Below are 14,244 nucleotides of genomic sequence, written 5' to 3' on the forward strand. Positions count from 1 at the left end.
ACCCATTTTTCAAGTATTTGCTTACCGATTTTTTTCCCCAGTAACATTTTTTTTTTAGCTATTTAGAACAGTAAAGTAGCCCCCACCCCATTGTGCTACATGTCTCCTTAGCTCCAAACAAAAGAAATGTAATGACCAGCACTTTCCTTTGTTTTTTTGTGTTTGCTCTTAGCAAGTACACGAAGTCTTGCTATAGCTACATGTGGCAAGACACAGATGTTGCTGAAGTAAAGACAGTTTCTTTGGCCACTTTGTTCTCATTAATAACAAGCAAGTAAGTCTCTGTCTTATGTGTCTACCACAACATCGTCTCACAACCTGCACAGGTCAGCGGCGCACTCATTTTTAGCACAGACATGTCCTAGTAACTGTATTTGTTCAGTGGTCTGACTGAAGTTGTTTGAGGAACAAATGAGGGTTTTGGTGGCACGTCAGGTTTTAAGGAGGGTGTCCTCTTTATTCCTGTACGAGGCAGCGTGCCGTTGCTCGTGTAACTGCTTTGCCTGGACAAGGAGGGCTGGAGGTGAACGCTGACGGGCGTCCCTTGCATGTAGTCCATCTTTGTGCCTGCCGTGGGAGGCATGTACCCTCCGCGATTAATACTAGGCTGTCTGGATAGCAAAACACCGTTTGGTGAATTTAAGTTTTTAGGAAGGGCAGATATTGAATGCCTTTGTGAAGAATTTTTGTGATAACCTCTCTGCCTTTCCAAAGAGGTCATTGGTACTGCAGGAGTGGTGGGAACGTCCACTCGTTTTGTGGGGCTGTTTCTTGGAAGAGTTGATGGAGGAGAGTATAAAGATGCCTCCCTGTTGGGAACCTTAGGTGGGATCTCAGACATATTTCCCATTGGATCCAGCATCAAAGTCTGGTGGGCCACTTGAATATCTCCCATAATTGCTTTGGGATTACTAGTAGTTTCATTTAAGTGTTTCAGAAAATCATTCAGGGTGTTCCTGGAATCAACAGATCTCCTGTGGTCTCTTTTGCTGGATGGTTTTGTAAGTGGATGATCAATATGTTGCATCTTTTTGTCCACCTTGTGCGCGTTAGAATTTGAGAAAGATGTATTGTAATCATGGGTAGCATTGGGAAGAACAATAGCACTAGGAATATGTCCATGACTTAGAGGAGAGTGGGGTGGAGGACTGGAAGGAAAAAACTGAGGGCTTTTTAGTGGGGTTTCCTTTCGTGAAGCATTGAGGTTACCATGCGCTTTGTCCGACTGGCTTTTCATAGCCTGCAGCGTCTTTTGTTGAAGAACTGGTGTAGATTCAGGAGTTGGAAGCGCAGCCAATTCCGGAGGCTGGCCCCTGTGGTCCATCATCATGGACTTCGTATCACCGTTTGGTGGCAACTCCTTTCTGCTAGTCAACAGGTTTGTGTAAAGTTTGGGTGAATCAATGTTTTGTTGATATTCCTTGACGGGACTATCAAACAGCCCATTCAGTTTAGCAAAGCTCCCACTGGAGTCAGTACAGGACTGAGCCGATTCTGCATCTTTGTGTATTTTTCTGGATTTCCGTACAAATATATCCCGGTAACAGTAAACAGCCACTCCCGCAATAAAGGCTCCCAGAACAAAAGCGGCAAAGACACAAGTGATAAGGACATTCATATGTACCATTTGGTTGGACTCTCCCGATTGTACTTCCCACCTCACACCTGCAAAAGACAGCCAATATATCATAAATCTACATGTACTTCATACTGACACATTTCAGAAGAAGGTCGCCTCCCTCAGGGAAGTGTCTATTAAGTATTTGTAAGTAAGTAAGTAAGTGCTCTGTGTCTAGTGTTATGGTAACTCGGTTGGACCCTGCAATCCACTGGTGATTGCAAATAATTTTATAAGTAAAAATGACTGACTCTGTGAGCATTGATCAGTCTAAATGAAGACTGTCCCTGTTCTTTGATAATGAATGAGGAATGCTTGTCAAAGCTTCTCTCCTCATACTACGTTTGGTTTAGCCTGTCCCCAAATCTCCTTTAAGTCTCAGAAATAGGGGCCTGTATGTTATTAACATTAATGATTTCTGCTGGAAAATTGAGGTTAGAAGGTGCTACTGGGCCAGACAGCAATTAATAACTCATGGATGGATTTCTCTCTCAATTTTCTGCCCAGCTCATAAATCAGTATCAAAAGAGAGACAGGATTATGCAAATGTTGTGTAAAACTGTATCATGTACATCCTGCATTGTTATAACCACATTAATGATGTAGTATGAGGCAAAACTTGTAAACGAATACATTCACAGGTTGCTAGCCTTGGAGTGGCACACCTTGCATTATGTAAATGTACAATTTTTGAAGTTCAAGATTATGTCATTCTCTTAGAGCACTAATTTTTCTCTTTTTTTAGTCAATAACATAAATACTTGTATAACATTAAGAAAAATAACTTGCAAGGTTAAGTAAGTAAGTAATTAGAGAAGGTTAAAATTTAGAAAACCTTTTGCTCAGACCAGGAAGTCAAATATTGGATTAGTTTTTTATTTGTGTATTAAAAACCTCCCCTTGTTCTTTGAGATTTTTAAAGCAACCACAGACATCTTGCAGCTAAGACAATGTTAGTTTTTAATGAAAGTAAGTAAGTAAGTAAGTAAAATTTCCCAAGGGATGTTAAAATGAAAGAGCAAGAGGGAAGGAACAGATTCATTTTTGTTAGAGGCAAGGCCTTTGAACATTGTTAATGTTCAGGGTTATAGGTTTTAATGGAACTGTGCAGAAGAAGAAAGAAAACATGAGTAACATTCACTAATAGCTATGACACAAAGTATGATTCAGAACCAAGAGCAAATGATAACAAAAATTTGAAGCAAAACGGAAAATAACTGCAACAAATTAAAATGACAAATGCACTGCCATAATGGCTGATAGGAAACCTGATATGTTTTGGTGAATGGTAATAGAACACAAATGGTTTTTGGCTGGTGAGATTTTCAGTAAATACAGAGTTGTGCAAACATGTCTGTCTGTCACCTGGCTATTCTGTGTACTGATGCAGACTTGTGTTAAGTTTTGGTTATGGGATTGGAAGCATCTCGATTCCTTCTTTGACTGCAACTGGTCCTACTGGATTAAAGCCTTTGTTGCCTTTGTTGCCAAGGTTCACTTAGCTGAAAGAATGGCTACAGAAAGATGAATTACAGGCAGAGTATGTTTCTTTTTGCGTTCGGCTGAAACCCGGGTGTGTGTCTATGTATGGAGACAGTCTGTAAACAGATGCTCATAGCCAGAGAATAGAAATTCAGCACATCCTTACTCAGATCTGTCCCATGTTCTTCAGAAACATGCCGCAGGCATGCAGAGTTTGGGATATGCCCCATTTAACACAGGGATCTGTCATGGAGCTGAGCTTTGTTGTCTGTTCCTCTTCCACCCCCCACAATAAAAGTTGGTTTGAAAACAACCACCAGAGGTGCAGGTAGACCTTGAATGTAATTTTTTTAAAATGCATCCAGAACTCCCACTGATTTTAATGGGAGTGTTGGAGCACCCCAGGAATAAAAGGCTGAGCTTATTATCTCTGTTTCCCATTATAAGCTCTAAGCAGCACTTTGTACACCGGCTAAGTAGGTATGAAAAACATGATTGCACTGTCTGCATATTCACAGGAAATGGGTGTAAAATATAGCCCAACAATGATGGCTGTTACATTTAAGCCTTAGGCAATGCTGAGACTATCAGGTTTCCATTCAGCTGCAATGTATTCCCTGGTAAGGCCTTACCCTTTGGGACACCTGATAATGGATCAGAATAATCAGAAGTGTTTGGGTCATCTTGAACTACAAATTTCCGAGAGCCAGTCACTTTAGGTTTCCAGGAACCAATCACTTTAGGTGATATAACTGGGATACTTGCCATTGTGGTAATGGAAGGTGAGGAGAACTCCATGTCTGTGGTGGCAAACAGATTTTTATTAATGTGTATTACAGTCAGGCTTTCCTCACTGTTTCATGGCACACCTAAGCTATAGCTGGAGACAGTAATGGGAGTTAGAGCAAAATGTGACCCCCTACACTCTGCAGAGGTACAGAGGGCTGAATAAAATCAATTGGTTCAAAACTTTAAGTACGAAAAAAATACATTAAAACATCAACAGCTGCTAGCCAAAAAGCCAGAGAAGTAAAACATGAAAGCAGCGCAAAAGTTAAAGCAACTAACTAACTGGTGGAGGTGCAAAGCACAACTTGTTGTACCTAATTGCTATATTCTTCACTGGAGACAACATACTTGGCCGCCCTTTAAACATCTTCAAAAAAAGAGAAGTTACTTGGAAAGACGCATGCTCATGACAGGTTACGCCTGAGAAACCAGATCAGCCCCATTAGTGCTATTATGGTATATACCAGGAACTGCTGAAGGAGCCATTTCTACAGGTGGGGATGAAAGGAATGTTTTTAACCTCTACTTTGTAATGGTTCCTAAGGAACAATGTTGCATAGATTCTGGCTCCTTTGTGGTAGATTTGCTGAACAGAACCCACCCCCCGTAGCCTATGTGAAAATGCACATGAGGAGGAAACACATCAAATTTGGTTTACAATCCAAAATCTGCTTTGCACATTCAAGTATTTTGTGTTCACTGTCCCAGTAGGTGGTTTAGGTATGAATGTCTATGGCTTGAGATCTGACTGAGAAATGTACTTCAAAAACACAACACACTCATTCAGCACTTGGAAATAAGATAAGATTCAGTTGTACCTGTGTTCTAACATACCACTCACTTTGAAAATTCAGCTGATAAAGTAAACAAACACTCACACAAGCAAGGTAGCATTTCCATGTAACACTGTTTTGTTTTGCTCTCCTAAGGGAGACTCTAACTTACATTATGGCAAATATATCTGGAAAATATTTTTCTCAAACATTACTTCTTGTCAAGCTACAGAAGTGCAAATACCATCAGAAACCAAAACACAAATAATGTTCTTGCTCTTGTTGCACGCATACAAATAGATTATTTTCATATTTGTCAATCAATCAATCAGCAATGTGCCCTTGGTTTCAAAGCAGAGAGCAAGTTCTGGGAGCAATGACTGAAAACAAGGGCTCGGTCTTGTTCCTGTTGAAATCAACACAGGAGCACTGGGTCCTGTCTCCCTGAACATCAGGGGCTAGTGGTGAAAACACTATTAGAAAAATCACTGAAGGAGACTGAAGAATATGAAAGTCCATCTGACAACAATGCATAGATTTTTTTAATACGTCACCTTTGTCTACACAAGTCCTCATTCAGCTACACAGTGTGTGATGTTAAAATTTTTTCCATTAGCATAAACTACTTAAAACATTTCAAAAATATAGAAATACACATTTTCTAAAATGTGTATTTGTGCAAAAAGCTTGCTGGGAAAGGAGGAAAAGAGGAAAGGAGAGGTAAGGAGGAAGATGATGAAATTCTGCCATTCATCTACTAGAGATGACCAATAGGGGCATTCACAAATGCATGGCTGGGTATAAAGAGTAAAGCTTAGTGGACTTTCGTGCAGTGAAGATGTCATCTATGTTAATCAGGCTCTTTCATAAAAGATGTCTCAATAAATAATGAGCTGTTAACATGCGGCTACACAGGGTGAAGTGCTGAGTGAGAAGAGTCTGACTATCTATACCATCAGTGGGAACATGAGTAAAAGCACAAAAATGGAGGATTGCCAACTGTGCAAAAGGAAGGAAAAAAGGGCTGAAAATGCTGAACTGAAGGAAAGTAAAGGTCATTAATTCAAAAAAATTAAAAAAAACTAACCAGATGTTGGGTCGCCAAATATTTTGTAATCTGGTGTAGCTGTAGTAGGCAAAATTTCTAAAAGAATTAAAGGAACAAGTAATCAGTAAAAAGTAACAAAAAGAAAGCAAAAGATCTCAAACCTGAGTAATGAAAAATAAAAACCAAAATATTACAGGTTACAAAAAATAAATTCTTCAATACTTTGCTGTAGACCCCAAATAGTTGTAAACTGGTGAAGGAAAGACAAAACTCTGCCACCCAGGACCAAAAAGCTCAGCTTTGTGAACATTCACAGTAACACCAGGTGATGTGTTCATCATGTTACTGAAAAGCTCATCACAAATTTAACATCCATAGTGAGGTGTGGCCACAGACTACTGTTGAGACATTGTAAGTAAGTGAGCAGCAATGACTATGCCTTACCATGGCAGTCCCCAAGCTGTGCAGTGTTGCCGTATTCAACATCTTGTACATATCCTCTGGCACTGTGGTTGTATGAAACAAACAAAGAGAACCTGCAATTAACAGTATTAGTAGGGAAACAAATGGTGATTTTTTTTTTTTTTTCCTGGAAGCAGCAAATGGAAATGTATACAAGAGCTAGTGTATGGCCCAAAAAATTGTTTTACAAAATGCACAGGTTAGTTATAACCAGGCTTTAAAACTCTCTCTATATATGCTTTATGCCAGGAAATAATAGAAAAAAAAAAAAAAATCCCTTGGTCATCTTGTCCTACACTGAGTGTGCTCTTGGGTTTAGATAGATACAACCATCCAATTACTCTAGGTAAAGTTTGCAGTGGCCTCCTACAAAGGCCTCTTTTTAAGATACAGCTGCTAATGCACTGTGTATTACAGACTTGATTTGTGCAAAATACCCTTGGTATGCATATGTATCAGCCAAGCTTCAGCATGGAAGCAAAATCTTACTCTCCTGTGCTTTCATATTTGCAATTAACTGTGCCCTGGCCGTGAGCATGCCTGGGAGGGGATACTGTCTACTGTCCTCTCTGAGCTGCTCAGGTGTGCAGGCAGCCATTTCTTGCCTTCCTGCTTCCAACTGCTCCTCCTATAGGTCTGCTTGTCCTCCCACACACGTGTAAAACTCCCACTGAAAGCAAGTCTTCACCTAGAGATTGCAGAATTAGGTCAGACTTTAGCATTCTGTTCTTACATATACAGTACACTGAAAAACCATCCCTAAAAAAAAATGGAGATTTATTAATTGAGTGCAAGGGAACAGGCATAGGATATGAGCCTATGTATGTGGTCTAGAAAGCATATGTAGAGATGCTGGGCTAATCTGACAAACAGTACTTACAGCATGCCTGGTGTCACTCTTCCACATGCCTCGTGGTCTAACCAGCCACAGTATGGGTCCCGTGAAGCAATACATGCCCTTGCAAGAGAAAAAACCCCCAAAAAATCATGCATTTTTTACTTCCTTCCCAAGAGATGTTGGTGCCCTTCCTTTAAGGGGGAGTTCAGGAATGGGGCCGTACTTTTTACATGACCCGTGACGCTCACACCGACTCAGAGGAATTCTAATGACACAGCTGGAGAATGCCACGAACAGGGCATGGTGGTCTCTGTCCAGCTGAAGGGAAATGACTCTTCTGTCCTCCTCGCTCTCAGCATTACACCTGTTCAGCAAAAATAATGGGAGGCCATTATTTTAGTAACTGTAGTACTTTGTGCAGCACTTACTTACATTGCAAACTTTTTATGTATTTATTGTCTTTTTAGCTACTGAAAAGAGACTTTTTTTACACAGATTAATGTAACTCACTAGTCCTTGCTTAGCGATTTCTAAACAAACCTACGGGTTTTCAAATGCCAGCTTCTGGCTCTTATTTATGGCTAGGTGACAAGTTTGCTGAACTATGTAGGAAAAAAATACAAATCCATTTTCTTTGTTCTCTCAGTTGGCGTAAGTATCTCGACAGAGCAGAACAGGAGTCCTGTACTGGACGCCTGTAGAGTCTAATTGGAATGCTTCCGTTCCCAAATTCTTTCCGCCAGAATAAACAAGTTTAAAATGATTAGATGTAGTTTATACATTATTGGTCACTCTTGAGAAACCCTCAAGACAAGCTCACATAATTTTTTCTTAAGAGCAGCAGATAGTTCTGACATTTCATATTCAGGAGGAAGTGTATCTATTTGCGGAAGACTGTATCAGTGACGTCACTGGAGTGGAACTAGGTTGTTCACTCAACCCATGCAAAATGGCAAGTGACCAAATATTTTCAGGTTATTCAACATGAGGAACACTGTGAAATGACAAACAAGTGATGATGTTCGTGATAATGAGTTGGTTATTACCATATATACCATACAAATTATTACCATAATTTTTTTTAGCTGGGTACCAAGGACTAGGTGAAGAACTTAGGTGTTCTGGTAATACTTACTTTGCATGATTATATGCTTCAATCTCTTCCAGTAATACACTGTCATTCAGAGAAAAAGGCCTGGTCTTTGCCAAGATTTTAAGTACTACTCCTGCTTCAGAGCCAACAAATATGACTGTGTAGTTTTGGTAGGGTCCAGCAGCATGGTCTACAGCAATTGCTGTCAATCTGTATCTGTCGAGACCAAAAGGCGTATCATTAACAGCACGTTTTCTTGTTTTCCTTTTCACACGCGTTATTTTTGAACGGTGTCATACCTGACACGTGTTTTGGTAAACCAGGGCTCCTCAATGACCGAGGGAACAGCTGAATCCATCAAAGGGTGAGACTTGATGAAAGAGAGTGTTTCGTCTGGGAAATCAATGGAGGTTTTGTAAGCCTCTGCTAGGCCATGTTTTGCACAGCAGCCAGGTCTGAAAGGAGAACAACAGAGTTTTCCTCTTGGTTTTTTTGTCAACAAGAGAAGGCAGCCTGCTAATGAGCATCCTTATGGCTGAAGTGTAAAGCTCTGCTTTAGTTTTTACCCGACAAGACGCTCAAGAGTGCAGGTGATTTAAGGCAGCTCTTTACAAGGACAGTATTATGGCATCACAAGTAAGAACCTTTTACCTTGGCTTTGGTACTTTGTCTTCAGGTACAGCTGTCCAAACAGAGTCAGGAGTCTTTTGTTCTTTAAATCTCCCTTTGAAGACTTTCTCAATGTCATCCATGCTGAAAGCACACACTGCTGAACCAGGGATGCTGTAAAATTAGAAAAATAGTTGCAAAAACTCATACTACAATGGCACCAACCTCAGTGTAAGAGAGAGCCAGAGAACTACCTTTGATGTAAGGTTGCTCATCTCTCACCTGTTAAGCTGTGTGGTGAATACACCAACAACTGTCGGGACTCCATTGATTTCTATTATATCTGTGACAGACTGCAGAACATCAAAGTAGAAGAATGAATCCCCAGGAACTGAGCAGTTGAGGCGAGCTTTCAGAAAGGATGTCCAATGTTTTTCCAGGACCCTTTGGGACCCCCCCATGTCATTTTTGCATATGCGTGCCACACGGGAATACACAGCCTGTGAAGGGGGGGTGGGGAGGGGAAAAAAAGGCTTGAGAGATGCAAGGAATACAGTGCTTTTTTCTGAGCTGTTAATAAAACACCAAAGGTAATTTTGTTAAGAGGAAACTGCCATTTATCTGCACAGAAAGGATGAAAGCAAACGGTGTTTAGCTTGTAGCGCAGAGGCATCTTAATGTATCACCAAGCAAATGCAAGTCTGCAGCTTGTCCCCACCCTTCCCTTCCTTCAAAATCGTATTGTTAGTGAGATTTGAAGACTTTAATTTACCATGTGTAAAGGATTTAATAATTTATTATAGAATATCCTTCCGTGGCGAGGCATGAGTATTACACTCAGTACTGGCACAAATAAATTATTCAATATCCAGGGACATTAGAGAAACTTCTTTGAAACTCTTCTTTTGTGTTGTTTTCTTTTGTTTCTTTAATAAGCACAAAAAACCCCTTCAGATTTTCTGTTACTTGCCACAAGTGTTAAGGCAACAGCAACACTAAAGCCACAGCGATACTAAAAGATACTTGTAGCGAGCTCGCCTAACAGCAAGCCATAGAGAACAGAAACAACTTCCTGGTTGAAGAATGTGCTGTTCTATTTCTCTTCCCCCTCCCCGCCCCATAAATTATGATGGGAAAATTGTGCGAACTTTGTACTAGTCCCTACTTCACATTGCAAACTGTGCTTGTTACTGTCGCCAATTTACGATGCTCTTATTCTGCTACGACACATGGCGACACCTGACAGCTCACTGTGATGATACCTACCTTGCCTAAATTATTGTGCTCTACAGCAATTTCTCGGAAGAAGAAATAAACGTAGTTCCCGTATTCTATGGCATGGAGGAAGTGTGGTTCTAAAGAAAAAGGAAGGAGAAGGTTACTTCGAAGAACTGCTCAATCGATGTACGACACTGACCACACTGTGTGAACTTGGCAGCTTCTCCACACGTCCATACCAGCGAACATGAGCTCCAGTCTTCCAGATACTTTAGGATGTCCAAGTATGGGTGCACTGGAGCTTAAACGAACTTGAAATCTTTAATGTTGGCTCACGGACTGTAAAAAGGCCTCACAGGAATTGCATTTCAGCTAAGGTATTTTGTTACTGCAGATTAATTCATTGTTGTATTTAATACAAATAAAGCAAAATTTTTGTTAAATTGCTTTCTTATTGTAATCAGACTGTACTGAAAGCCACATATATGCTGACATTGTAGCATATGTGTGAAGCACGCTGGCTGTGAATTACCTGACTCTCTGTGCCACTGAAATTGCATTTGCCATTTGTATTGGAAAATACTCCCCCAAATTACCTTTTATCCATTTGGAATCATACTTTATTGTTCTTAGGGCAGATCCATCCCCCATGCTGCGATAAATAACAGCATCACTTGCCAGGAAATCTGCTACTGTTGCCGAATACAATTTTCCATCTAAAACGGAAGTTGAAAACGTGGTATTAAGAGGCCTTTAATAATCTACAGAATTCTGACTAGCCTGTATTCTTCCCCATTTCTTTACTGCCACTCTTCCCCAAATTGCTGTAACCTATTTATTAACAGGTCAGCTTCTAATCCTTTGGAGGGCCTTTAAAAAATTTAAAAGCAGGGGCACCATGACACCTTTAGCTTTCCTGTGCTTGCTTTAAAAGCTCTCTGGCTCCTTTGGTGTCATTAATCATTTAGACTCATTACAAGCAAAAGTTCTTACCAGCAAAGAGGGCGACATTGGTTTGTCTGGCATCAAATGGGCACCTTGCCAAACCACTAATTTCCTCCCCGTCATACTCTAAGGTATTCAGCTAGAGAAGAAAAATAAAGGGGTGATAGTGTCATTTCTATTTTGTACACTGGCACAAAAGCGTAACATTGTCTTTCCAGAAAACTTAATTCAGCACACTGGTTTCTGTCTGTTTTTATTTCACCTTGAAGCACTCTCCAATCACACGGGATGTATTTGCTAATTAGTGCAAGCAAAACCAGTAACAGATTAATGACATTTTCAATATTCTTACCCGATAGTATCTGCACATAGGGTTAAATGCATTTGTTCCACAGACAAACACCATCTCATCATTTCTTGGAACAAAGACTTTAATGAAGTTATGGCATTCATCCTGAAAAGAGAATAAGATGTATTAATCACAGACTTCACATATATAATAAATATTAGTGTTGTTTTTTTTCTATAATGTATGTGCTAAACTTACTTTATGTTTGCCTTTCATAGCACAGTTCTCTCTGTCCTGCTGCCTTGACCTCCATGTTAATTTCTGTTAAATCAAACCAGAAAAGAACATTTGATTTCCTTTCCACAACAAAAATCTTAAAAAAATGAAAACCAAAGAAAATACCTCTCCCTTGCCAGCACCTGTACCTACTCACCTTGCTTGGAGTAACGTCCGATTTTGGTACTTCGTTTAAATTTACAGTGTAAACTTGGTCCCTGTTTGCAAAGAGTAAAAAGACGCAAGTAAATGCATTAATTCATTGGCCCTACTTCTGATAAGCTAAATGTATTTTTAGAGTGTTTTGTTAGACCAGAAACTTCTCTGAAATGCTTATGGCTTTTCTGTGTTTAATACAAATTGGAGAAGGTTGGTCTTGGGCAACATGGGGTGGTTTTGGTTTTTATTCGTGTAGTCCTTAGATAGCACCTAGTGTCCAGCTATCCATCTCTGTCTTTCCATTTGGTTGAAGACTAATCTGGGCCGTAAATATTCAGGTGTGTTATCCTCACTTCCTACATCCCTGATGTGTTACTCCAAGTTTAAAATAATCAGGAGAGGTTTTTATCAGGGCAGTAATATGAAAGAGGAAAAAGAATATTAGATCATTGGTTTTAGCATAACTACAGTAACTGCAGCCTTCAAATCCAATTTTCATGCACTGGCCATAGATACGGTATATTCCTCTGGGAATTCCTCCCCCAATTCTTATTTTTATCATATTCTGCAGATTTTTCTAAATGAATTTTACACATAAATGCAAAACTAGAAGAGAAAAGATTTTTAATCTAATGAACCGAGTGAAAGAAAATTACCTGCCAGCGATATAAAGTGTGTCTCGAATTTTCAACATCAGTTGAAAGTCCAGTCTGTGCTGAGATTCATTGCCTGAAGGGCGTCCTCTAAATACTGGATATTGCCTTGAATCTGCAAGTAAAAATGAGCTACACCATCACTCAGGATTATAGAGCTAAAGAATCAATATATGGCATTGATTAGCTGTATATACTAGGTGTAGAAGGGTTTAAACTAAATTCCTTGAGTAATGTCTTGAATATAAATGCGAATAAGATGGCTAATGTCAGCAAATGTTCTTTTTCCTGAAGTTATTGCTGTATTTCTGATTGCTTTTTTAAGAAAATGATTGTGTTCTATTAAAGATACAAAGCCAGTAAACACATTTCAATTTGAAAGGAAACAAGACTTTTTTTTTTTTTTTTTTCACTTCCCAAGGGAAAAAAAAGAGTAAAACTTTTTGCCTTGTGGTTAGCACCATTTGCAGATTACTTACAGTGGTAGTCAACAACATTAATAGGGTCCTCATCTTCAGGGAAGCTGACAGCTCGGCACTGGGACAGACTCATTAGCATCACGGAGGCACAAAGCAGAGGAAGCCTCATGGCTGTTGAAAGATGAGTACTACCTTTGTGGCAACACTGTTTAACTACCTGGAAAACAGGAACACGCCAGTGAGATTTCAGCAGCACAGGACAACAAACGTGACCTCCTACTGCAGAAGAAGGTTTTTTTTCATTTGTGTTCGAGCACTGTCAGCAGTGGACTAAACTGGTGCTTATGAAAGGCCCCTGTATGTACATTGATGGAAAACTGCTGCGTGACGCATCCCTACTCAAAGCTGCTCTGAAACATATTGATGCTTGCTAATATTTAGCTGGATTTACAGGCATTTCCGAAGAAGCTGACGACTGTCAGCCCATTTGATTCATGGGAATCACAAATAGAACATGCAGGCTGCTGACCTGGCAAGAAAAATTGTCAAACTTGGGATTAGAATTTTAATTAAACTGCAATCTCTTTCCATCCCCTCTATCACTGACTGTCATCCAATAAAACCCTTTCCCCATAAAATACCTAAATCTTATCCACAAAAAGTCATGACACACAATCTGTCTGAACATCCATGCCATGTTTTAAAATTATTGCTTGTTTCCAGGCTCTGCCATCACAATACTAAGCCTATCATGGTCATGGTGAAACACCTTATGTCTAGGACCACACACTTGATGCTTTGCCTTGTGCAGTGTTTTACACGTCTGCAAAGTAAATGTAAAAATGCTGCCTCTGCAGTGATGCAGTGCTTGTCACATGCTTTGCAAGGGTGGCAAGAGGCTCAAATAGGGGCACAATGCTGAACTGTGTTCCCAAGGTGCCACTTTCCCCCTAATTCTATTTGTTACTGTAGAAATCTATCAACTTCATGGTGGGTTTTTGCATGTGTGTGTACTCTATACAGCACATATTGTGATAGCACCATAACATTATACAACAAAGCTTTTAAGAGGGGAAGGGAAACAGAACTTCTCCAATTAAACCGCAGGGATATTTTAGCAAGCAGAATGTAACTGCTCAAGTTGCAATTTGGATAGGATGCAAGAAAACGCATCTCAAAGTGAAATGCAATCCTTAATGACCACAAGTGGTCTGGGCAGGGGTCACATTTCTCATTAGGACCCTGGCAAATGTAGTACTACTCCCTCCTCCAACCTTTTGGAGGCATTCATTCAGCCCCGATTCACAGGTCAGAGCTTTGAGTCACCAGCTCAATGCCTTGCAGTTGCTGAAATCCGTTATTAAACTGTTTGTCTAAACAGAAAAAAAAGAAGCCTTTCCATTTTCATGTTTCAAGAATTGCTGAGAGATGCACATATTGCCAACACGAAGTGCCAGGCCTGATCCAGCAGAGCACAGAAGTATTAATCATTTAATAATTTGAAAAGCAATTAAAAAAACCCTTCCTAACAACACTTAACCTTTCAGTAATGTTTACTGGGGATGAAAATACT

The 14,244-nt window shown here is 39.9% G+C and overlaps 1 protein-coding gene across 5 annotated transcripts; it reads right to left on the reverse strand.

Moving 5' to 3' along the window:
* Positions 1-361: 361 nt before the first annotated feature.
* On the reverse strand, positions 362-13,025 carry SEMA6D (semaphorin 6D; the record flags this gene model as incomplete). 5 transcript variants are annotated; one of them, XM_082005155.1, is made up of 18 exons in its annotated part: positions 12,732-13,025; positions 12,256-12,367; positions 11,598-11,658; positions 11,423-11,485; positions 11,228-11,329; positions 10,924-11,014; positions 10,527-10,646; positions 9,979-10,067; positions 8,995-9,212; positions 8,755-8,886; positions 8,403-8,558; positions 8,146-8,319; positions 7,234-7,374; positions 7,053-7,130; positions 6,155-6,216; positions 5,750-5,806; positions 3,733-3,900; positions 362-1,665 (listed from the first exon to the last, which is right to left on the reverse strand). In XM_082005155.1, the coding sequence occupies exons 1-18, from the start codon at positions 12,838-12,840 to the stop codon at positions 362-364; spliced, it is 3,237 nt and encodes a 1,078-aa protein (XP_081861281.1). In that variant the 5' UTR covers positions 12,841-13,025. The 5 variants fall into 5 exon arrangements, with proteins under 5 accessions (XP_081861281.1, XP_081861280.1, XP_081861282.1 ...); XM_082005154.1 differs by having other exon boundaries at positions 6,155-6,246; XM_082005156.1 differs by lacking the exon at positions 3,733-3,900.
* Between the last annotated feature and the right edge of the window lie 1,219 nt (positions 13,026-14,244).

Source organism: Phaethon aethereus (assembly GCF_964289735.1).
Source record: "Phaethon aethereus genome assembly, chromosome: 12".
In the NCBI taxonomy this organism is placed as follows: domain Eukaryota; kingdom Metazoa; phylum Chordata; class Aves; order Phaethontiformes; family Phaethontidae; genus Phaethon; species Phaethon aethereus.